Source organism: Leucoraja erinacea, chromosome 39 (genome assembly GCF_028641065.1).
Source record: "Leucoraja erinacea ecotype New England chromosome 39, Leri_hhj_1, whole genome shotgun sequence".
Lineage (NCBI taxonomy): Eukaryota > Metazoa > Chordata > Chondrichthyes > Rajiformes > Rajidae > Leucoraja > Leucoraja erinaceus.
In genome coordinates, this window is record NC_073415.1 from 5,297,609 (window position 1) to 5,323,900 (window position 26,292).

Below are 26,292 nucleotides of genomic sequence, written 5' to 3' on the forward strand. Positions count from 1 at the left end.
GGAGTTGGGCTTGCTCTTGTACTTGGTTAACAATATAATTCATGTGGTCAAGAATTTGATAAGGAATGGGCCATAGAATGTGTGACCCTGGAAGTTGGTATTTTCAGTCGAGGTTAGAGAAAAAGATTAAGAGGTGTCTCTTTAAGTTGTATTTTTAATTGTCTAAAATTCCCAAGCTGTATGTAATACAGATGTAGTTTATAAAGCAAATTTTCCAGAAGCATCAAATCGGCGACAGACTATTTTCAAGTATTTCTGCACTTCCTGGTTAGGTTGATTGTCGTAGATGTTGTGAGTACCAATGTTTATACCAATTACCAATTTTTATTGCCTGCACTTCATCCTCCAGCACCTAGACCACCAGGGATTTTTTTGTTGATTTTAACCCTGCATTCAACACCATATTACCAATTTTTCCTGGTATGTGGTGATTTAACTTGGCATCATGTTTGGCACAGAATTGTGGGCTGAAGAGCCTGTTGCTGTGCTGTACTGTGTTATATGTATTTCTGGTGGTGGAATAGGGTCTGTAAATTTCTTGTGCCAGAAGTTGTTCTTTGTTTTGCCTAACAGAAGGGTTTTATGGTTCCTATAATTGACATCAAAAGTTGCTCACCCTTTATATTGCAGAGTAGAATTTTGTGGTTTTGATCAAATTGTTCATGTGCATTTAAAGAATCTGGCCTATTTCTTGGGCCATGGAAATGTTTTAGTTATAGTGGGTTGTCAAGTAACACATGGACTGCAGATGTCTTTAGATGACATGTACTTTGCAATTCATGGTCATTACAAGAACTTACAATATTCTTTCCAGCAGGGAAGTTATCTGTTAACTCAATTAACATTTTAGATGAATTTTTAATGCTCCTTCCCTTATCCCTCTGTAATCAAATTAGTTTATATTTTCTGTTTCATCTAAGTATTGGTCGCATACATTTAACTCAAATGTGCTTGTGAATAGTCTACAATGTGGTTGGGTGCACCAATGTCCGCACCAATATGCTGGGTAAAATATTGGGCTGGATACTGGATCCAGTCTGAAAGTTATTCTTTATTGAGAGTTATTTACGTGCTTCGAAGGAACTTTGTCAAACATACCTTAATGTGGACCTATATACAATGTTAGGGCTGATACAGGTTGGTTTTAAGGGCCATCTTGAAGGATGGAAAAAAACCCATTGGGGATAACCAAATCTTAGTGTCTTGGTAGGTGTGGGCTTGTGATTAAAATTTTGGACTCTCAGGAAGCCAGATTTGGAGGAATTAGTCGGACTTGGAGGATTACTGGGAAGAGATGAGGCTGTAAAACAATATGACAATGATGCTAAATTTTAAAATTGATTTCTGCTTAACTAGTAACCAATAAAGGTCAGGGAGTTTACAGGATGATGGATGTACAGAACTTGAATGGGAGAACTGTGGCACAGAATAACCTATTGTATTTATATGATGGGAGATGGCACATGGGAGATAGCTGAAACAGCACTGGGAAAGTTGAGCCTAAAGTTAGCAATATATGGATGTGGCTTGTGGCAACAATTGAGCTTGGGAAGGCAGAGTTGGGTGACATTACATAGCTGGCAAAAAGTGCTAGCTGTTCAACGCAGACATGTGGCTTGGAGCCTGTCTTTGTGCTGCACGGTTCACTGCTCTTGTGATGCCAAAGGTGTACGGTTGGAGGTCAAACATGGCATCAACATTGGTGAATAGTTTCAGATAGTTGTCGTAAAGAAAAATGGTAACGATGGTGACCAGTCAATGTTTAGTTGGAGAAAAGTTTTTTCTGTCCAGTAAATGGATCCTGGAGCCGTTAATTGTGTGCTGAAAGTCCAGTCACCATTTAATAGAGTTGGAGGAGAGAAATGTTCTTCCAGTTCTTTCCCCACATCCCAGCCAGATATTCACAATGAGATGAAATGTAACCGTAAGCTTTTGAGTATCTGAAACTGGAGTTTAGCTTTCAAATAGAAAGGAAAGGAAATGTTTGCATCCTGAAAGCGTTGGCTCTTGTCCATGTCTGGCCAATGAGGAGAACTCTTAATACCTCCCTTCAATCATTGTTAATTTACCAAGTAATTGTTTTAAAATTAAGATTAGTTAGAGGATAACTGGTTGACAAAGTCAACATTACTAATCCAGAGCAGGAAAATTATTTTCAGTGAATTCATTGCGTGAATTGTTCCTCTTGAAACAAGAAATACAAAATTATCAATATTTCCCAAAATCTGTCTTTTACAGCTTAAACTAATTAATTCTGCTGAAGTTGAGAATGTCTTTGAGTTCTCGACTATTGTCAGTAGTGGTTGAAGAGCACTATTAAATATGTATCAATAAGCTGCCTAGGAAAATGTAAAATAAAATGTGCTCCATTGATCTTGCAAAGCATACAGGAGAGGGATTTGACCAACCTTATTCTGCGACTTTAACTTTTCCATAGGGGCAGATGGAATTTTTGGAGTTTCGTGGCAGGTAGTCTCTCTGGAAAAATCTTTTGGTTTCGAAAATGGTTGTCACCTGGGCTGCTAAAACTAGTCTGATATTGGGATATTTATTGGAGGCATCTTGCAAGAAATTGATATCAATGGGCAGCACGGTGGCACAGCGGTAGAGTTGCTGCCATACAGCGCTGGAGACCTGGGTTCGATTCCGACTATGGGAGCTGTCTGTATGGAGTTTGTACGTTCTCCCTGTGACCTGCATGGGTTTTCTCCAAGATCTTCGGTTTCCTCCCACACTCCAAAGACATACAGGTTTGTACTGTACCTCTAAAAATTATAGCAGATCTATTAATATTTTAAATTTCAAGATCTGGATGATTATATTTGATCTGCCTGTCCCGCTCCAGGTTTTAACGCGCGGGACTTTAAATGAACAGCGCTATGGGTTCTAAAAATAGAACTCCCAGTTGGAGCGCTATTGCCTTTACACATAGCGCTGTGGCCACAGTGCTATGGGTCACAGACTGTTAGGAGAGAGAGGGAGAAAAAAATGAAGGAGGGAGAAGGAGGGAAAGAGAGGGGAGAGGGAGGCTTCCAAAATGGCTTCTACATCATCATCTGGTGCTAAAAGTAGGAAGCAGCTGTTCAAACAGCAGTATACAAAGAGATGGCAATGAATGCACTGTCAAGTAAGGTGCGTAGAAGACCTGTCAATTGGTAGCAAAGTTATGCATTCTTGTACTCTTACATGGGTATGACCGCACATTAAAAAATAACCCTTTTTTTCAGCAAAATGGTACCGCGTAAAAATACTGATTTCCTCAGCAAAATACTGATTTTCAGGTATTAGAATACTGAAATGCTCTGACAAAACTTGGCAGCTCTGGATATGGGGAAAAAGCAGGAACGGGGTACTGATTTTGGATTATCAGCCATGGTCATATTGAATGGCGGTGTTGGCTCGAAGAGCCGAATGGCCTACTCCCGCACCTATTTTTGTATGCTTCTATGATCTATTTATCCAGCAGGGGGTTTGTGATACTTTTCAGGTGGACCAGCACAAGTCTTTCAAGGGTTCTCATGATTTCAGAGGTCAGTGTGACAGGCTTGTAGTCATTAAGACCAGTCATCCTTGTTTTTCTGGGTACAGAAACAATAGCGGAGACTGATGCAACCCTATTAGTGTGCAGTTTGTTCTAAATGATTAGAGCAGTGGTTTGGAAGTGGAAAGGATGCCAGTTAGCATTGGTATTGTACTTGAGCTAGATTTAAGTATGTCTGGTCTTATCATAAAAGATAATTGAAATTAGAAAGCAATGGCAAGAAAATAATGGACCTCATAAATAAGCACCTCGGGTTTATTAATGAAAGTTCAAGACTGATTGCTATCCAAAATCTCAATGCCTTACACACCTGGCCCTGTAATACGTAGGGAAATACTGTCATTTAATTAAAAATCAACACTTTAACGTTGCTTATTTTTTGTAGGCTTTGTTTGCATGGTCATGGATTTACAGGGAGATACAGCAAGGATATAGGCCTTTCGGTATATGGAGTCGCTGCTGACCATCAAGCACCATGTGGTGTGACATTCACTTTTCACCTTCATGATTTCACTCTTATTGACTTTCTTGTAGAATTTATTATTTAGCTCTATCTTTTCCAAGATTCTACCATTTGAGCGCATTCAATAAAAAAAACAAATGGAAGATTAGATTTAGGCATTAGAACAATGACTGGATTTCACCCAAGAAAACAAGTCAGAAACAGACAGCTCATTTCAACTCATCTTAATCCCAATTTACGATGGGTATGTATGAATTTCCTGTGAAGAAAGACAACTTAGGAATGGCAAGAATAGTCGAAATGCCACTTCACCATTTTTGACCTTCCACTGACTCTTAAGTTGCAATGCTTTGTTTGACATGAGTTTTAAATGAGCCACAATTCCCTCCATTCAAATAATCCTAGCTACTGCTTCCATTTACCTTCCTGTAACTGAACCAGATCATTCATAATCATAGTGTCATATTTGACTAAGAAAAGCATCCAGCTCGACTTCTGTTTAAATTTGGGAACTTTGCCAGAGTAAGTCTATCTCTGCTTGTTAGCAAAACCCTCCAATAATTTTTTGTTACCATGTGATTTGACTATTCCCACGCAGTCTTGGTCTAGCTTTCTTGCCCATCTGTTAACTCAGTTCACTGCCTTTTGATTATGGCAATAAAAGCAATAGCTTTGTATCTCCCTAATCCTTGATCTCTGATTTTGCAGTGCTCCAGTATATTTACTTTCCCCAAATTCCTTCAACTTGACTGTTCTCCATTATTGTCTGTGCTTTCAGCTTCCAAAGGGCCACACACTGAAGTTCCCTCTTTAAACCTCTCGGCCTGTTGACTATTTTCTCTCTTAATCGGCTTCTAATATTAAATATTTTGTTATTTGTCACAAAACGACTTGAGTATACTTTAAAGTATTAATTACAGACAATCTGCCGTTTGGCCATCACTCCTTTTTTCCTTCATGTTCACATAAGCCTGTTACTGGTCTTGAATATATATAATGAATCCGCACCTACAGCTCTTAGATAAAGAATTCCCCTAATTTGCAAACCTGCCAAAGCAATTCTTCTTCCTCCAATTCTGATTTGAAATAATTACCCTCATCTTTAAATAATTGCACCTGATCCGGCACATCTCTACCAGGGTTGCATCTTAAAGTCTGTCCAGGTCTGTCAGAATCTTATTGCATACAATCATGTTGATATTGCATTTTGGACAATCCAGATATTCCTATATTAGAACCATGTAGGTCTTAACGTGGACAATATAAATTTCTCATTTTCTAATTATCTTTTCAATCTGGAAGTTCAATGAAACCATTATCCTGAATATAGAGTGTTTAAGAAGGAATATAGACATTGACTGGGTGTTTTGTGTACCAAAGGTTTCCAGCTGTATATTATTTTGCTCTTTTCCTCAATATCTTATTTCACTCTTGCCTGATTCTTTTTCCACCTCTCATTGGACATCAACACCCTGGCTCCACTTCACCACTTCCAGATACACTTGTTACATTTCCCCCATCCATTTGTAGAAGAAAGAGGCCCGAGGTTGAAAACAACATTTTTTGAAAATTTAGACCTTTGTGTTGTCAAAATATATTTAAATAAAAACAGGTTTGCATTTATATGACACCTCTTTGGTTAGTTTCATGGTGTCCTAGAGTACCTCATCAAGTATCCTTGAAGTATTGTCATGGTCTAATATAGAAATTGTGTATTCACTTTTCGCTTCCACAAAATGGAAGTTGGTCATGATCCTATAATCTGAACAAGTCACAGACTAAAGGAATACTTCAGATTTTGCTAGTTCATCAAGCAAGATGCCTGTGAAAATCTCAGCCATTAAAGAGTTGGTAATATGTATTTATTTAGTGAAAAGGTGATTAATATGAGAAACTGCATCCATTGTCTGTTGTAAAATGACAGTCTGCTTTGAGTTAACTACCAAAACTATGTTTAACATCTCTGTTCCTTAAATTTGGCTGCTTTTCCATTCCCTTTGGCTTCCAAGTTGTCAGAGGCTTAATATCCAGACGTCCTTCCTAAACCAGTTACTTCCCTTGCACCTTGCATTTAAAAGCTGAATCTTTGATTAATCTTTTGCCATATTTTCTAACACAACCCTTGAGCGTTGTCCAATATGTTTCTCATTAAGCTTCATAGAAGTATGTTCAAATAAGATACTTGGTTAAATTTGTAAGAGAATGCTGTAAATTGTTGCTTTGAACTTAAGAATATACATCACAAGATGGTATTTACCATCTGGAAATATTTTTCATCCATGCATGTTCTTGGAAATTGAAAGTAATTGCAATAAGCTCAGGATTGGCTATTGTACCTGTTTTATACTTATCTATTGTAACAAGTATTCATGGTCAAAGATGCTTTTCCCAAATATTTTAACATGGTCTGCTAATGTAAAGAGGAAATTGATGTAGGTGGGATGGAGGTGATTGCATCTTTTGATATTTGGTGTCGCACTTGGCAGCGTAGATAAAGCACTTAAATAAATTACCACCCTCTGCTTAGTTTTGTTCGGTGTGTGTGTGTATCTATATTATTATAGATCTTGATCTTGTGTTTGCTTGCTTGAGCTTTTTCTTTGATTCACATCTCCTCCAAAACCCGACGCGGTGAGGGTGAAATTTTTACATATTCCGGTGGAGATTTACCTCATGGTTTCAAAAATCGCCTCATCTGAAAATTTGATTCATTCCTTCCTGAGTTTTTCACTAAAATTGTTGACCAATCTGACATTTTTAAAATCTAACGTGCTCAAGCGAGCTGGGTGACGTCACAATGCCTCAAGCTGCTCAGAATTTTCAACGCTCAGCCTCACTGTTTTCCACGAGCTGTGAGATACATGGACCAGCGGAGTGTGGATTGATGCCGTTGAACATGTGCTCAAGTCGTGCTGCACACTCCGCTGGGCTCCTTGACGTTCTACAACATGGGGGTGCCGGTCGTTATTGCAGCGCGGGCACGGACAAGCACAGTGGAAAAGTGGCCGTGGTGGCCGTCACAGGGGACGACCTCCTCTCCCGTCTCCCCCGCCCGATCGTCTTGTCATGCTGGTTGGTGGGCTTACCCTCGCGGAAGGCCCTCCGCTGCTTTTGACCGTCCTCAGATCGCTCCGGGCCTCGCTCTGGTCCATGCCGGCCGCAGCCTAGCTCGGGTCTGGCGCCTGGTGAGGGAGGCTTCTGCTCTACGACCTGGGTAGGTGCTGCCTCTAGCCCTCCCTCTCCCTCTCTATCCCCTCCATGGGGCAGAGAGAGGGGGGGGGCGTGGGGAGGGGACACTCACTCTCTGCCCCCTATCCCTCTCTGCCCCCTATCCCTCTCTGCCCCCTATCCCTCCCTATTGTAAACTTCTGGGGACTGCTTTAACCCATGTGGGCCAACCTTCTGTATACAATATGAATTGAGTTTGCACTTGAAACCTGTGATGTGATACAAGCAATTGGTTTAATTACGATTCTATTAATCTGCAGTGCAATATGATGTACTACTTACCTTGTAAATGGAAATATTAAATAAACAGTAATGTGCCAAGGGACATTAACTTTTGCATATTCATTTGATCAGCATCTGGAAGAAAGCAATGAAAAATATAGTTAACCAGATACAGTGCCTTAATGCCTATTTCATGCTCTTATAAAATACTGTTCATGTTGTGACTTGAAGTTGTATAATTGCCGGCTTTACCTTGATTAAGTTTCAGTGGGGGTTAAGGTGATGGGTTAAGTCAAACTTAAAGGCATGGGGCAGTAGGCTCATCTTGTTACAGAGCGTCTATTGAACAATAGATGCATGTTGTTTGAAACCAACCAGTTCCTCATTGTAGGGGGGAAAATGGCAGATGAACCACTATGATCCACTCTGTGCCATTAGTTTGAACAACCTAGAAATGAGTTGCCTGTGATTAATGGAGATATAGATGACTTTATTCTGCAGGGGCAGGGGCACCATCAAATGACAAGGATATACTTGATCAAGAAGTACAAATTCAATCTTCAATTGTAGCCATTTCTGTGATCAGATAATTGTCTCCAGTGAAATGCTATGGGCAAACTGGAAATGAATGTGCAAGGGCATGGAAACATAATACGGATCTCCTGGTAAAATCTTCAACTGGTCAAAAACTGGCAGTTAATAACACATTATATGCCTCTCCTTTGGGGTGCAGATGAAAAGATGAGAAAACAAAGGAAATAGATGAAAATACTTAACCAACAGCTGTTTTAAAAATACAATTCACAATCTACAACAAAAACCTGTAGATATATTTTGTTGCAAACACAACTCCTGCCCTGCTTTGCTGCAAGGAGGTCCTCTGTTAGAGTTATTTAAGTCATCACCTGGAGCTCTTGTGTGTATAGTATAGTTTAGATTTAGTTGTCCATCAGGCAGCACATCTCAATTTCAACTCTCTTCTGCAGAGGTGCCACCTAAAACCAAACATGGCAGCCACAAGAGTCGCTCTGGACGGGAGCAAAAGAAGGTAGGAATGAACATTGGTCTGAGACACTGTGCTGTTTGTTTACTGGTGGGGGTGGCTTGGGTTTTGAGCATTTCTTCATTTGCTGCTTAAAAGAAACTAAACGTATTTCGGACTCCTTCCTCTGGTATTTCTTTTCTCCACCTCTCCTGTCCCAGCATGTTAATGATTCTGCAACCTTGACCTGTTTTATTTGAAAGACAACCAACCAACACAACTTAATTTATTTTAAAACTGTATTTGCAAGTTTCCTGAAAAGTGTTTTGTGTTGATATATGTCTGGATGGAGGGCATTAAGAGCATGATCCAGCCATTTGTCTTTCTGCCTATGCAACAATAAGAAGGTTTGTAACTTTTGACCAGCAGGAAATAGCTGCACAGCTTGAGACCTTGAAAGATCCCAGATAAATTTCTCCCAGACACTGCTGATAATCTCAGCAACCTCTGCTTGGCTAATTAGTAGATGTTTTACTGGAGATTCCTTCATTCCTTCCTATACACCGACCGCCCAGTTCTCCTTGATGTCCTTTTGAACTGGTTGTAAACCTTTTTTTTTTAGCTTGAGCCATTAATGATGCAGAAACTAAATGGTAGAAAATAATGGAAAACACTGGGCTGAAAGTGCAGCTTTGTATTTGGGAGGAAGAAAGTTGTCTCCCTCCAACAGAAAAAATAGCAAAAAATTGAAATTAATGATAATTTGCTGAGAAAGCGTTTGTTATTTGTACCATGGCCAAAGGTGAAGCTCAATTTAATTTTCCAAATAAAGCTTCAAATAAACATGTTTGAGATATCCCAAGTTTTTACCGTTGGCATTTTTCAATTCTATCCAAAATCCATAATTCAGACATTTTGAAATTGCATTGCTTGCATTCTTTTGTGCTGTCATTTATTTAGGTCAGAATAGCAATTGTTTGCTTAGACATTTTCTTATTGCTCTTATCCACAATAACCTTTGTTAATCTTAGTCCCCAGAGCTCCAAGCCCACCCCCTCCCCAGAAATCTTCAGGGGAAGCGGTTACTAGTTTTAGCAGCCCTTTAAAAATACCTCTGAAATGGCCTCGCTTTCATTGTTAACAAATACCTCCTGGTTCTTGATTACTGCAGCAGAATTACTTCTCTATATTTACCTTATGAAATTCTTATAACATTTTTAAACTGCCTAATGCGATCACTACTACATCTTCTGTGCACAAAGTTAAGAATCACTCCTGTAGTTATCATTGTAGAGATCTGGTGGAATGTATCGTAGCCACAAAATGTATTGTAAAGGTTTGATTTTAAAAGTTCCATTATAATACAATCATACCTTCATATTTCCAGTCGACGACTCGACTGAGAGCTAGGTGCTCCTTTTTTCTTCTTCTTAAGAATGATTTTATTACTGCATGAGGGTCTCACAAACTCCTGACATTTGGATCCTGTGCAGTTAATTCATTGCTGTAGGAAATTCAACAGACTGGCAGAAACTGCTAGCTGATGAGTGGTTCTCTGTGCTCCTGAACTTAATTGGGAATGTTTCATTTAGTGTTAGCTGTGCAAGACCTGTCCAATTGGTACTTTGATTGAAGAGTGGTGGGATGGGTTGACAGGAGATGGATGGAAATAGTAGCACAGTGAAATATTATTTTGCATGTTGTTACTCAATGATTCTTACGTTGGACAGGTGTTAAGAATCTTCTCTACTGAGTCAACAGCTTCTTTCCTTCCCAACCTAACACATTTTCCCTTCCTCTTTCCTGAAGGATGTTGATTAAGAACATAAACTCTGAGATATTTTCTCTCTTCTCACAACATCCAAGACCAGAAGGGAGAAAATTAATGTCATTGTCACAGTGACTCAAGTTCTAGTTAATTTTTATAACTGAGTTTCAGGCTGCTTTTCCAATATAATTCTGTCAAAGACTTTTCCAATATAGTTCTGTCGATTCTGTCTGTAGCAATGTCTCAGCATGCAGTTCACAATGGTCTGACCATGTAAGCTTGTGGAATAGTATTTTGCACTAGACTGTTAGAATTGGGTAGAAGTCAATCTGATTCTTCTGGCTTTTGGTCACTCCTGGTTCATTATTTTAGTTGTGAAGATGGAGGCCAGTTCTATCTGCTTTAGAAGCTGGAAGTGTTGGAAAAACTGGAGTGAGGTTGTGCTTTCTGGATCACTTGAGTGTGCCGACAACTGGCTCTGTGGACGGTGAAAATTAGTTCCAAATATTGGAAGGTTCGAGAGAAAATTGGCAAGGAAATTAGAAAAGAAATGTTAGGAAAATGCATACAGCATGAATCCAAATGCATACATTAAAATAGCATGTGTTTCTTAAAACAAAAACTTAACTTTAATGAATTTTTATCTTTTTCTCTGCAGCAACATCACCACCACCATCAGCTTCCACAGCCGATGAAGCAATCACCTCCACAGTTTATACCTACTCCCCTTCCAATCATGGAGCCACAGATATTGACCAATGCCTATGATGCCATGCCGCACTTTGGACAGCCCATAATGCACCTTCCTCACCAAAGCGAGCTGCAGACGCATTTGCCGCCACCACCCGAACAGCATTCGCCCCCTCACCTCACCCAGCATTCAGTGGTGTCTCCACCAGGTGTGTGGCTAGCATCACAGCCTTGTAGTGAGGTCAAGCATCTGAGAAACCTTTTGGAAATTGTATAGAATATTAATTTTTCCTCGAGATTTTACTGAAATGATATGCTGGATAATGTTTATTCTGAGTAAACCACACACAATGCTGGAGGAATACAACTGGTCAAAAGTGAATGCTGCCTGATCTACTGAGTTCCAAAAGCATTTGATTTTTTCTTAAGATTTCAGCATCTAGTTTTTTGTCTTAATCTTTATACCATGTACTCTGCTTGGAAGATCACAAGATTTAAAATATCTTGTGGTTTCCGCCAGTGTATTGAATAATTGTTACTGTAATGTTGGACCTCCATCCTTCCCTTCTGTCTACCATCCTGCTGTATCTCATTGCCATTCACCAAGACCAGCCAAATTCCCAAACGCATAAAGAGATGTACTTATTAATGTTTCATTCTGCTGTTGGCGTGGCTTGCAAAATGGATGGAGTGGTAATGATGGAAAACCTTTTAGCAAATAAAGAGAAAACCCATAGAGTTGAATAAAAAGGGTTTTGTTTTGTCGGGATGTGTAAAATGGTTGAGGAAATGCAAATGGTGCGTGCCACCTTCCAAATATTTGATTGCAAATGTTGGGGTGAGGGGATGGGGATGTGTACTGCTGGTGATGGGTATATTTTGTGCTGGTCAAGAAATCATTCTTGACTTATGGTGAAATAGTGTCAATGATTGGAATACAGTTTTAAAATTGAAAAGTGAAGGTGCCAATATTTCGGGAGCAAATAATAATAAGAGGAGAAAATGAAGAACTATAGGATGATGACTAAGCAGTGCTTTTTGATTAGTGACTGTATGGTATACCAGCATCTCTAAAAAGTTTCAAGTGATGTACAGCAGCCAATATCTTTGCATGAACTGTTATACGAGTACCAGTATCTTTTTGTCTATATTAAAAGCACTGGAATAATTCAGCGGGCTAGGTGACATCTGATAGTCAATTAAGAGAGCTCTATTTAAGAGTGTTTTATTGTAATATGACCTTTAAACGGAACAATTAAATTCTTACGTGCATCAACACCATAACATAGAAACATAGAAATTAGGTGCAGGAGTAGGTCATTCGGCCCTTCGAGCCTGCACCGCCATTCAATATGATCATGGCTGATCATCCAACTCAGTATCCTGTACCTGCCTTCTTTCCATACCCCCGATCCCCTTAGCCACAAGGGCCACACATCTAACTCCCTTTGTAAATGCAGTACTCAATAGATAACACAAGAAATTGACAAAAAAAAAAGTTCAACAAATAATAAAAATGAAAGGACATGGATAGGCGATATCTCGGGTTGGAACTCTCCTTCAGACTCTTTTTCCAGCCGGGGCCCTTCTTCAGACATCCTGGCCTAAAATGTGATTTATTTATCCACTCCAGAGATACTACCTGACCCACTGAGTTACTCTAACACTTTGTGTTTTCTTTACAATTCCAGCATTGTACTTCCTTGTGATCTAAGCACTGACTATAGGTGTACGGTTTGGCTATACATATCAATATTTGCCTTGCAACGTTCTGCTATATGTTGAAAGTTAATATCATTTTGTTTTCTTTTTTTTTAGCCTTGCACAGTAGTTTGCCTCAACAGCCATCCAGACCCAGTGGTAAAGCGGCACCATTACCTCCCAAACAGCCTCGTCCTCTTGCACAGTCCCCGCCCATGGTCCCACAGCCTATATTACAGCCCCCACAGATGACTCAGCCGCCAGCTATTCTAGAAGAGGAAGAACTACCATCTCATCTCTCGATCCCCCTACATGCTTCTCAGATGCACCTGTATCTGCAACAGCTGCAAAAGGCCCAGAGTCACACCCCGCTTCTCTCAACGGTCCAGACTGCGTCCCTGCCCCAGCCACTGCCCCAGACCATCCTCAGCCAACCACAGGTATCTCACGCGCAGCCCCAGCCTCCACCCCACACTCAGGCTGTGACACATCCCCAGCCTCAGCCTCTCTCCCAACAGCAGGTACAACAGCAACAGCAGCAGCAGCAGCCAAGGCCACTTCACATGCAGCCCATGCAGTTTCCACCACACATCCAGCACCCGCAGCCTCCCCACCAACCTCCCCCGCAGGCGAAACCCCAGCAAGTCATTCAGCATCACCACTCCCCACGGCAGCCAAAACCTGATCCCTACTCCACAGGTAAGGAGTCTTAAAAAAACATCCGTCTCTTACTCTGTCATTTATGCAGCAAATCAAATAATCCTTGATTTACAAAAGGGATGAATTCCTGAGAAATATTTTGTTAAGCAAGATTTTACAAATCGTGAAGATTATTCAGAATAATTTAAAGCTAAAAATTCAAGTTGGTTCCAGAACTAAAGAATGTTTGGTCCAAAACAGGCCTATACATAATCGTAAAGTAGTATTTGAAATGAAAAAAATTCATTGAAATAATAGTTCAATTTTAAGTTAAAAAAAATCAATGATGCGCCTTTTGATAAACTCATCAAACAATAATTTTCTAAGCAGTCCATTTTCACTCAAATGAACATAAAAGATTTCTTGATACTGTTTTGAAGAATTTGGAGAATAAGGCACTGGAAAGAATTAGGCCATTCGGCTCATTGAGTCTACTCCGCCATTCGATCCATTTTCCCCTCTCAACCCCATTCTCCTGCCTGTAATCTTTGACACCTTTACTAATCAAGAACCTATCAATCTCCGCTTTAGAAGTGCCCAATTACAGCCTCCACGACGTCTGTGGCAATTAATTCCACGGGTTCACCACCTTCTGGCTAAAGAAATACCTCCATCTTCATTCCAAACTTATTTTGATTTTATTGTGAGGCTTTTCCCATGTGGTTCTGCACTCTCCCACTAATGGAAACATCCTTTCCACGTCCACTCTATCTAGGCTTTTCAAAAGCCCATTCTTCTGGTAAATATTGACCCCTTAACTACTTTGAAAAAATGTCTGATCTTAACAACCATGCATAAAAAGTGACAACTTTTTTTTAAGTTGCAAAGTTCTTGGGAAATTCTGAAGGTACAAAAAGTGCTAATTAAATTTCCTTTGGTGGAAAATTGTTGTTTTAATTTTTCTTGCTTGCTTTTCTCAGCTCATATGGCAGATGTGTCTTCTCCGCTCCTGATGCATTCCCCACCACTGCCACAATTTCCATCCCTTGTCCAGTCACCACCAAGAAATGTACAGACTAAAAAACAGGTAAAAAGCACATTTTCCGTATCATGGAGCAAAGCATAGTCTATTCCAAGCAGGCATGATATTCTTTCTTTTTTTGTTTCTTTTCCTAACAATGAATCGGATTTTTCAATTTTTTGTGTCTGATTTTGACACGGTTGGCAAGATCGTAAAATAAAAGGGTGAGGTAAGACGAGTCTGTGGACGTAGTGGTCTGGAGGCAGGCAAGCTTGTGTTTCATGATGGAAGTCAGCAAGATCAGCTAAATTCGGGGGGGGGGGGGGACACACGCGGGAGGCCATGGGCAGAGGAAACACAACAACGCTCTTTGGGGCCTTTAAATCAGCATCTACAAAAAGATTAGTATTTGCAGGACATGGTGAAAAAACATTTGGTTAAAAATATGCCTCTAATAAAGTGAACTTTGCTGAGCATTAAAAAAAACAAAACGATACTAATAATCTGTCTACGCACACTTAGACTCGCATGAAGGTTCAGTGGCTAGCGATGAAGAGCAGAAACTTTGTCCAGTTTTAATTCTCCAGTCACTATTTGTGTTGAGATCGTCATAGACTTGAGATCAAGCCAGATGCCTTTACAATTTCACTTATTGTCCTAATCGGGGAATCTTTGAGAAGCATTGTTCATGAAGAATGTTCTCACACTTTACATAATGAATGTTTGGTACAGCAACAGTCACAATATAATGAAGCTTGTCAATAGTTCAGCTTGTCAAATTCAGCAACAGTGAATCGAACCAATTGAATGGTTGTTCTGGAAATTGACTCATTCCTTTCAAAGTTATTTTTTCTCTTGCTCTCACGTCCCCTGTGCAACTTCACCTGCATTTTTCTGAAAGCTGTTCTTTGATAATGAAGCCTCTATCAGAGGCAAATTCAAGTAATCACCAGGAAAGTGTGCATTCAATCTCTGTTAAATTTGGTGTAATTGTACATACGAGTTTGCACAGTACACTTTGCAGGCAACCTCTCATTTAACAGTTGAGAGTTCATTTGAGGCAAATTGAAGTTTTGTGAAAGTTATCATGACCCTGAAATTCTAAACCTATCCATTAACATGAAACTAAATATATAGCAATGAGCTAAAACTATCATTCTCATGCACAGTTATGGTATTTGGGCATCAACACTGTAGAGAAATGAACACTGACCTATTTTACTTTGAGTGCATATAATCCGGGCAGTTTAGTTTCTCTGCATACTAATTCTCCAGCTTTGTACAAGGCCTGTTGTGACTTGTCCTCTAAATCTTCCTCCCCTCTGAGCCTGGGAAAATCTTCCCTGTCAGAAATGGGCACAGATTTCCGATGCATGGAGCAATCTTTGCAAACTTGCTTGGAACTGACGCAACTATTGCGTTTCAGAAAAATGCAGTGAACCTGACCACTCAGAGTGAAAGGTCTCTGTCCTTAAATGTTTCTCTTTTCTAAGAAGGTGCCTGACCTGATTTGTTTCCAGCAGGTTTTAATACTACAGTATTCGCCTACACTATCCTGCCAGACGGTGCCCCTTTCTGTTTGATTCTGCTGTTTACATGCGTTCATTTTGCTATGGGTGTACATTAGTGTAGCATGAATGGAAACTCCACTGATTCACAGTAGCTTGGATACTTTTATCTCAACAGTCTAATTTGGATTGCTATGGTCTGAGAAATATTTATTCTCTCACAGGAACCCCGAACACCGTCAATAGTACAGTCGCAACCGATGGTGCACGTGAAAGAAGAGAAGAGTCACTCTTCACCCGTAATCAGAAATGAGCCATTTAGTCCTTCAATGCGGCAGGAGCCATCAAAGCCGAGGGAAGGAAACAAACCACCTCCACATCTTGGTCACAGTAAGTAGCACATTCTATCGCCTTGGGGATCATTATCATCCCTTCAGATATGACGGAAGTTCTTCGCCTGCTTTGATTATGACCTTCCTTCAGAACAAGAGACATAATTAAAAAATCAGTGCATTGCCCTTCAGAGATAATCTCAGGAACTCTGCTTGCAAACACAAGCAGGAGGACTGCATCAGCTCATTTCTCAACGTCTGTTTCCAGTGAAATTGTCATTTACTTTAGACTTTAGAGAAACAATGTAGAAACTGGCCCTTTGACTCATTGAAGGTAAACATAAAAATGCTGTGTAACTCAGCATCTCTGGAGAAAAGGATTGGGTGAAGTTTCGGGTCGAGGCCCTTCTTCAGACTGCATCTGCAGTTCTTTCCTATAAATCTTTGGCCCATCGAGTCTGCACTTTTATTTCTCTCCCTCCGCAGAGGATTCTTGATCAGAATGTTTCCATCATTTTTGTTCAAATGTGTGTTGAGGGACTTTGGGTTCTTTCCTCCTGCAGGGGCGGAGATGAAGCAGATGGAAGTTGCTGGGCCAGTGATTCGGCCTCCGGAACACAGCTCGCAGCCTTCTCCTCAGGACAAAGACAAACACAAACAACAGACGCCCAAAACTCCTGTGGCTCCCAAAAAGGTGAGAGGCATTGCATGCATTAACTGATGACCATGTCCACTCCAATATGGAGTGATAACTAAAGGGGATGTTCCACTTGGGCGACCTAATCCACGAGTTCTGGCGAGTTTGCCCTTGACTCATACTTGCAGCATGGTCGACATGAGGTCATAGGAGGTCTTCGTAGCTCTCCTTCATGCTCGAGAGTGGTCTCCGTGTACTCGAGGCCTCAGCTAGGTCGCGGCGTTTTTTTCAATATGTTAAAAAATGGCCGCGAGTAAAAAAAGGTCGCCTTGGAAAAAATCGATACTTTTTTTACTCGTAGGTTTAGTCTTAGTAGGTCGGCATGTTAGTCGTAGGTAATCGAGGGTGGTCGTAGATAGTCTTCAAGATAGTCCAAGGGAGGTCGAAGGGAGATCGAAGGAAGTCATCTTCACTCTCCACTATTCGGCGTCCAGTTTTCCAGAAGTTAGTCGTAGCTAGTCGAAACTGGTCTTCTACATAGTTGAAGGCGGTCTTCAACATGTCATTTTTTTTTTAAACTTCTAAACTCGCCAATTAGGTCGCCCAAGTGGGACAGCCCCTTACCATTAACTGGTGACCAATCCACTTGTTTTTATTCCTGTCCTGAAGTCCCCTTAGGGAATTCCTCAATTGTGAGAAAATATATTTATTTTGATTGTTATTTTCCTGAATTATGTCTCTGATGGTTGGTAATTCATTCTGAATCAGTGATCTTTTGGGTCCATGAAACTGGATGAATGAGCTACTTAGTTATTTATCAATGAACTAACGTTAAATATTATTTTAAAATAGAAATGTTCAAATTCTTTTCTTTGAATTACTAAGTCTTAAATTGTACCTAAATTGTTTATTTTGGTTTCTCAGACCTGTTCAGCTTGAGAGTTAATTGTGCGTTGTTACCATATTGGAGTTCTACATTCTTTATGCGTGCATGTTTCAGGATCTCAAGATCAAGAACATGGGATCATGGGCAAGTCTTGTTAAGAAGACTCCTTCCACTCCCTCATCTACGGCAAAATCATCAAGCGATAGCTTTGAGCAGTTTAGGCGAGCAGCGCGAGAGAAAGAGGAGCGAGAAAAGGCGCTTAAAGCACAGGAAGAGTATCGTAAGATGCAACACGAGGCAGCGGAGAAGGAGCGTCTCCGCATGGAGCAGGAGAGACAGCGGCAAGTCTAGCCTTTCCATTTCTTAGCACTATCAAGCCGATGTAGTTCAATTGTACTTTATTGTCATATGCATCAAGGGACAGTGAAATTCATTTTTGTATTTACTGTAAGGTTTGCCTTGCTTCCTTCGTTTCTTGCCAGCCAGCTTAATGTATACCGGCTGTGCTTGGTGCCCGGTGCTTATTGCCACTGAACTCATTGTGCACAAAATGTTCTCACCTCAGCACCTGTAGAAGTGTGCCAGGAAAGGAGCAGTTCTCTGTTACAAGGAAGGCCCATTGTGGATGAAGATTCCTCTGTTAAATCAACTTCCTTTCTTGATTTGTCTACTAAGTAGTCATTGTTGGCCTGCGCTGTGTTTCAGGTTGAGTCTTTGGAATGCAGCGGAAGAAACTTGAATCTTTGAACAATTATGATCAAGTTTCTTCTGACAAAAGGACCTATTTGAAATATTGGTAAAGTTGCGTAGGAGTTGCATCACACTGTTCCTCCCATCCTTGAAAGCTGTTTTGTATGTTTGCATATCAGAGACAAGCTCGATGCACAGAGGTTTATTCATTTCATAGAAACATAGAAATTAGGTGCAGGAGTAGGCCATTCGGCCCTTCGAGCCTGCACCGCCATTCAATATGATCATGGCTGATCATCCAACTCAGTATCCCGTACCTGCCTTCTCTCCATACCCTCTGATCCCCTTAGCCACAAGGGCCACACCTAACTCCCTCTTAAATATAGCCAATGAACTGGCCTCAACTACCCTCTGTGGCAGAGAGTTCCAGAGATTCACCACTCTGTGTGAAAAAAGTACTTCTCATCTCAGTTTTAAAGGATTTCCCCCTTATCCTTAAGCTGTGACCCCTTGTCCTGGACTGATGATTTCCTTTCTAAATGCCCATTTAATATCACTGTGCATTAATAAAGCAAATCAATCTCAATAATACCAAAAGGGAAAGATTGCAATGTCATTTCCTTCAAATTTTTGTTGTTGATTGAGGCTTTAAAGTACTTTTTTTTTCCTCAATTCATTATTTTCCCCCCCTCCTTTGTTTCTTTTAGATCTAATTTAACATTGAAATCACCATTCCTATTGATACTTGTGTCAGGTTTTAATTTCCTAATCAACGGTGGAGGAGATGCGTGATTGCTTGCTTTTCCTCTCTGACTCCAAACTGTTTTGTTATCCTGGTCATATTATTAGCTCAGGTTTTCAGCCAATGTTATGGGGAAAATCTTTTAAGTCCAAGTAAATGACCAGATTTTCTTTGATATTCCTTTGCAGCAAACTCTAAGCCATTGCTTTCGGTATTGCTTTTACTCCGAAGAAGTACAGATTTGTAGGCCTATTGCCTGGGTATAATGGTAAATTGTCCTGAGTGTGTATGTAGGATAGTGTTAGTTTGCTGGGATTGCTGGTTGGCACGGACTTGGTGGGCAGAAGGGCCTGTTTCTGGCCGTATCTTCAAAACTCAAAACAATTGCTCAAGTGTATTGAATATGTCTACAGCCGACTGAACTAGAACTCAACAGGTGGCGCTTTGCTACCCTTGTACTGCTTTTGACCGAATATTGGTTTGAATTTCCAGAAGTCGAGATGAGGAGGATGCTTTGGAGTGCGCCCGGAGAGCTCACGAGGAGGTGAGAAGACAGCAGCAGCATCTTCAACAGCAACAGCAACAGCAACAAGCAGCAGCAGCAGCAACAACAACAGCAACAGCAGCAACAGCAACAACAACAGCAACAACAACAGGTGCAGCAGCAGCAGCAACAGCAGCAGCAGCAACAGCAGCAGCAGCAGCAACAGGGCTCTCAGCCCACCTCACAGTCTATGCTGGATCAGCAGCGAGAGCTAGCAAGGAAGCGGGAGCAAGAACGAAGGCGGAAGGAAGCAGTAAGTTTCCAGTGCAACTCGTAGATGGGATGGAATGTTGAACAGGATTTACAGTCCCTTAGAACCATGCCTATTAGTTTGTGATAACTTTTTAGATAGTTTACCGTGGGTTCACAGAGGGGAAAAAATTGTCCCTAATTTTTTGTGATATGTAACCCATTGATATCAACCAGAAGAATTTTGTGTATGAATATTGTAAAAGTATAGAATAGATTCAATATTTCTGCAGTGTGTGTTAAATAAGCTGTTACTGAAGGGCCAGTGCACTTGTGCAATATTAGTACCTTTGGGAATATTAGTACACCTTTGGGACGTATTAGTACCTTTAGGGAGTTGGTGAAAATATTTTTTTTACAGGATTGTTTTCATTGGATACTGATGATTAAATACACAAATTGCAAAAATTAGGATCAGTTTGAAAATACTGATTAGCGTTTGAAATCTTGATATATTAAGGTGATACTTTGAATTTTTGGCCAGCAACCATTTAACGAGTTTAAGAAAGTTTTAATGGTGAAGTGAGAAGAACCATCTAAAAATATTCTTTGAAGCAGAAGGGACTCTGGCTAGTTGATGGGGATTTGATTTTTACCTGCCCCTGAGTTGCGGACTGATGGGTACAAAAAAGGGATGTGATACTAAAATAGGGGAGAGCTAGGATCTTTAATTAAGGATCCACTATGTCATTATTTTATAGCTGATAATGATTGTGTTCTCTTGGGTTATCAGTGCAATCATTGCAGAGGTGAAGTTGACAAATTAACAGGTTTGTCATTAAAATCTATTGTTTGTCCTTCGCTTTAAAGTTTTGACCTCCTGGTTATGAATCCCTCATAGGGGTCTTCCATTGATCCTCGTTGCGTTTAGAAAGGAATGTTCGAGTAAACTAACCTTGATGTATGCATCCATTGGGCATGGCCCTCGACTAGGCATTAGAAATTCTGAGCAAACATTGGAAATACAACCCACCCTGCCATTTAACAAACGAGCAAATAATGGTGGGTCTGTCATCTAACTCTACTTTTGCCCTTTGATCAGCTAAAGATTGACTTTGCCTGTTTCTTATATTAGTGAGGCTGTATAGCAAGCAATTATTTGAAGATTTCTGGAAAAAAAATAAAGTTTTAAATTACTGACAGAATAGACAAACCGTACATGATTGTTTTCTCACACATTTCTTTTGTGATTTAGATGGCGGCTACGATTGACATGAATTTTCAGAGCGACTTAATGGCAATATTTGAAGAGAATCTCTTCTGAGGACTCCTTTTCCTGGATATCCTGACTTTTGAAAGTACTACGAAACTGTTTTCCATGAGTTGCGTGGCACCGTAGTGTTTGGGCCAGGTTCTTGGTGCACGGTCTTTCTGCATGTGTGACCCAGTGAGTGAGCGAATCGTTCAGTCGATGCCTTGAATGGATGGATGGACATGGATGGACAGAAGTCTGCCTTACATTTAACCCACAATATAGGAATGAACAAATAGACAAAAAAAACTTATTGTTGTTTAGAAAACACGTGCACAAATGTGCGTCCAGCTTTCCGAATGATACTACTGTAAAGAGGGTAGGGAGGGGTTACCCATTAGCTGCAAGGCTGTCCTCGCCAAACTCCTTCACTATGTACGAAAAGACACAATAACATTCTGATGTACTCAATCAAACAGGCTTTCACTGTTACAGTGTCAGGGCCCTGTTTCCTGAACGGTTTTGCTGCATTGGCTCTATAAATCTAGTTCGTCTCCTTCACTGCTCATGAGAGAACGGGGCAATACTATGATATATATGGGTGGATTCCCCTGTAATTGGGAAAACTGGCCCCTTCACTAAGTTACAACAGTATAATCTGGATGGACTATTTAAGCAGTGCAACTATGTGTTCATTTTTTTTTTACAGTGCATAGTGCTGTCTGCGGGTTTTGTTTATCTACAGAGTTTTCACATACTAGGCTGGGTATGTTCTGACAAGCCATGTGATGGTTATGGCAATACAAAAAAGGGAAAAAAATCGTATGTCGGAGGTTATGAGTTTAAACAGCTGTCCCATCTAAAGCATTTTTTTTTTTGTTTTTCCGTTTTAATTTCTTTTCTGCAGTGTTTGGGATCAAAGCTGGACTACCAACCAAAGTAGGTAAAATTGTTTTGTCTCATTACCTCAGGAGATACGAATGTTGAATGGCACTGCTGAAACTGTTTTGTACTGTTGTCCCTCTGAATAGTAAAGATACAAGAGCTGACTTTCTTTTCTGCAAATAACCAGAGGTTTCAGCTGCCCTTGAGTAGTTCAACCGATGCTGTATAGTGGGTATGGTTGGTGTGCAATGCTTAACTTGTATGTTTTCTGTAATTAAAAAAAACTTACTTTATTAATGTAGCAGACTTCCATACGATTTGGAGGCCCAGGTGTGAGTTTTATCTTTATATGGTCGATTCTGGGCGTTCCTTTTTTTTCTTCAGAGGGTTGTACAAAATATACGAGCTGTTTCTGTGCAAGTGTCTCTTTAGTATTCGCTAAAAGCATCAAGTGAAGTGCTGGTTCTCCTAGTTAAACTCTGCAGCAAGAATTAGACGAGTGATTGTTTTATGGCAAATATGGCAAAATTTAAATTAATGTACCATTCCTCGTCTTTGCCTTTAAATATAATTTTATTTTTTCAGCTGTTTTTAACCTTTTTCTTTTTTTTTTAAATGAACATATTTTAATGTGCCAAAATACCCACTATACAGTACCAGCTCCAGTGTTGGTAACCTCAGTTTAAAGTCGGTTTTACTGAGAGGCAGAAAAATTGCATTTGGTCTGTATCGATTATTGAATAAACACACCTTTTATACAATACACTGGTGTCTTTTTTCTTTAGCCTAGAATCTGTTCCATTGGAGTGATCACCTATACCTAATGATCATGCTTTCAGAATGCACTGATAACGTAGCTTGCTTATGATACATCTTGATTAAAATTACTCCATTATTAAAAGTTAAATGACACATTTGCCACAGTAAGAAAACGTGATTTTTTTTAAAAAGCGCTTTTAAACAACCCTGCTGTTAATTGTCAACATGCTGCCAGGACTATAGTTCTGACAAATGTTCAGGTATTTGCTAGAAAAATAGTCAGCTGAGTAGCTCAGTACATGATGTTGCTAGAATAGATGTCAACATGGTACATCTGATGATTTTGGAAGAATTGGACCCTGCAATAATTTCATTTGTTTCATGGGCCAACTTTCCATGCCTTTTGATATAAAAATGCTTTGGAGAAAGTTATTCCACAGACAACTCTGCACAAGAGATGCACTTTTTTTAGTTGGCTGTGCCAGTAATATTGGAAATGACTTTCCAATCTATTGCCGGAAGTTGGTGCCAAGAAATTTTGGAAAGTGGAGAAAGATATGGGCGTCTAGTAGGAGAGCAAGATATATAATTGGGTTTCAATTACTCAAAGAAACTTGTGTCTTAAAGCCTGAATATTCTTCTCTCGGCAATGAGACCTTCCATTGTTAATGCAAGGACAAGATTGAGTTAAAGAATTGGTTCAATTTAGTTTTCCTCTTACGGTATCGAAAGAAAAATCATGGATATTTTCCAATATCAGTAACAGAATAAGTGCATATAACTAAAGAAGTGTTATCAAAACATTTTCAGAAAGAAAGGAAATTTAAGAAGCTAGAATAGCTCAACTAATATCCATTGCAGCACTCTGTGTTATCTCCATACACCAGTATAATGATGCACTTAAGAACTGATTTATAAAGAGGTGCATCTAGTTATAAGGTAGGGAAATGTTTACAGTTTAACTTCTTCGTGATGCTGAGTTTGGAACTTGAAGCGGAGGAATTGATCTTCAAAAGATTATTATGTGAAAACCAATTTTGTAATTTGTATCTTGCCTATATTCATTTATAGCATGCTTACTTATCTCTGCCAAAAGGGGATCTTTTGATCTTGATTGCAAACAAAGCTGATTTCCCCCCCCCCCCCCCCCCCCCCAAATTGTTTATTCACAGCCATATATAAAATGGTTTCATAATAAATACAGCATTTTTAAATCTTCCAAATCAAAATTATCGCTTCCAGAAAAATTTCTCAAACCCAGACAGTCGGACATTTGGAAAAATGCAGGTGCTTGTCAAAAATGTTGTGTGATGTCAGTATTCAACCGATTCACAGCATCATCCTGAATGAGTAGAGTCCATTTGCCTTTTCATGATTGTGCTGACTCTGTGAAGGAGTTGCACAATTGGACCCATATCCCTGATCTTTCCTCATAGTCCTGTAAATGTTTAACTTTTCAAGTTTAAATTCAGTTCCCTTTTGAAAGTTGACGATTTTACTTTGATCACTCTTCAGATGGCATGTTTTGCGAAGTGTAAAAAGAATACTTATCACCTCCCTCTTGTTCCTCCACCAACAGTCATTTAAATCTGATTTCTCTGATTAACATCTCATGAAGAAATACTTTCCTTGAAATCACCATTTCCAATTGCTTCAGTTACTTGAAAGGTATTTTAACCGATTCTCAAAAGAGAAAAAAATTTACCAGATTCCTCTTATCTGGCCACATTAGTCGTGCTATTTATAACGTAGTAGAGACACAGGAAGAAGGCAGGTCGCTAGGTGTAAATCAAATCACAGAATTGGCCCCAGCTTGATGCTTGACCGAGATAAAATACATTTAGGGATTTTGGAGGCTGCTGTTACAATGAGCTTTGAGATCGGGAGACAAGAGAGTCCTTGTCCCTCAGGACAGCACATAAATTATGAAATAACCTATCAGTCTTAGCATTTGAGAGATGCTTTGCTTTGTTTACCAATGCTGGAGTTTTTAGCAGCAATAAATAGAATTTGTGCATTTAAATAATATTTAGTTGGTGACATTAATGCCCTGTATAAGTTTACTAAGGTGTTAGAAAATTGGGGCATTTATAATGTAGATTTATCTTGTAAAAGTTTCATGGTCGGAGAGCATGCATTTCGGAAGCTTACAGTATTTATTTGTAGTACTCTCTTTGAAACATTAGTCCATGAGCCTCATTACTGCAAGGGAGATACTTGAGAAGAGTTGGTGGTTTATGGCACTGATTTCTGCAGTTAGTGTGAAATAGGGATTTTGGTGATTAATATTTAATTATCTCACCCTCCCCCACGCACAAGCACACACATCTGCTCTGCTTCAAAACAAAATACTGACCGTAGTTATGGCAGTTATTTTGACTAAAACATTAATTCCTGGACATAATTTTCACCAATCTCGTATTACGTCCTGTGAAAAATGGATACTACTTCTGCAGTCTCATGTAAATATGCATCTATACTCTAATCTGATATTTTTCTTGGTTTGTGTGTCCTCTTGCTGAAATAGTGTTGTTTAACCAAGGACTAAAACAGTAAATTTAAGTGCCTGTGCAGCATTTGGTTTTTTTTCAGTATAAGCAATAATCTGAGCACGGCAGTTGACCTTGACTGGGAGGTTGAAACAACAGCCCATAGATAATAATCCTGCGAACTCTGTCACACTAGCCTGCGCAGCTTGGGCAAATCTATTCCATCCATAAGTATAGTTTTGTCATTCGGGTGGCAGGATTGGATTATTGGTAGAATTGTCTCTTTTGTAGATAAATTCAAAATCAAAATGTGATCTGTCAAATATTTACATCTTAAAATGTAAGCACATTAACAAAGCATTGATTTATAGGGCAAGGCCAATAGTGTGAAGGGAATGGACAGGTGATGTTTCTGGTCATGACCCTCTTCAGTGTCTTCTGTCCAATCCCTCCACAGATGCTGCCTGACAAATTGAGTTCTTCCACGATTCCAGCTTCCGCAGTCCCTTGTCTCCATTGATTTTTGGGGTTTGCTAAGTAGCTGATGATCTGTTGGGGCCACCCTAAACAAATGGTTTACCCTATCAGTATACCCAGTGTGGAGGATTAGATTGTTATTTTTATTGCTGCAAAGTGTGAATGTTCTACCACTAGGCGGCAGGAAAAGAAAGCTTTTGTGATTATGCAGACTTGACAGGAAGTGTTTAATTAACTTTATTATCACCTTTAACAACCCTTTATCAACGAATATTGCACCTCACAAAAACCAGCTGAATCTGGTTTTATATAGCCCATTAGTTTGGTTCACAGAATTTCCATCCATGTTTTGTTTGAGCATTTATTGACAATTGAGATACATTGCCTTTCTAAAAGTAGATACTCTGATAACATTGGGCTTCTAATTTAAAATGGCTGATAATTACTTTACTATTACCCGAACTATCAAACTATAATCTATTTATTTGGCAACTAGACTGGTCAAAGACAACAATTGTCCCTTGTTCTATGATGTTCCAATTATACCAGAGACACTACTTCTGAAAAGTTCCAACTATACAAATTTTTTTTGTAGATCGGTGCATCTTATACTTTTGATGTTTCAGTCGCTTCTTGTACTTGCAATT

At 39.7% G+C, this 26,292-nt stretch overlaps 1 protein-coding gene across 9 annotated transcripts in view; it reads left to right on the forward strand.

Moving 5' to 3' along the window:
• Positions 1-22,683, forward strand: part of brd4 (bromodomain containing 4) — a 133,525-nt gene extending 110,842 nt beyond the window's left edge. For all 9 annotated transcript variants that reach the window (XM_055664100.1, XM_055664107.1, XM_055664106.1 and 6 more), the window contains 9 exons: positions 8,441-8,502; positions 10,863-11,103; positions 12,713-13,294; positions 14,215-14,321; positions 15,988-16,153; positions 16,659-16,789; positions 17,733-17,959; positions 19,543-19,847; positions 21,039-22,683. In XM_055664100.1, coding sequence (XP_055520075.1) covers positions 8,441-8,502; positions 10,863-11,103; positions 12,713-13,294; positions 14,215-14,321; positions 15,988-16,153; positions 16,659-16,789; positions 17,733-17,959; positions 19,543-19,847; positions 21,039-21,055 — 1,838 coding nt within the window. In that variant the 3' untranslated portion in view covers positions 21,056-22,683. The remainder of the gene's footprint in view (positions 1-8,440; positions 8,503-10,862; positions 11,104-12,712; positions 13,295-14,214; positions 14,322-15,987; positions 16,154-16,658; positions 16,790-17,732; positions 17,960-19,542; positions 19,848-21,038) is intronic.
• Positions 22,684-26,292: the final 3,609 nt, after the last annotated feature.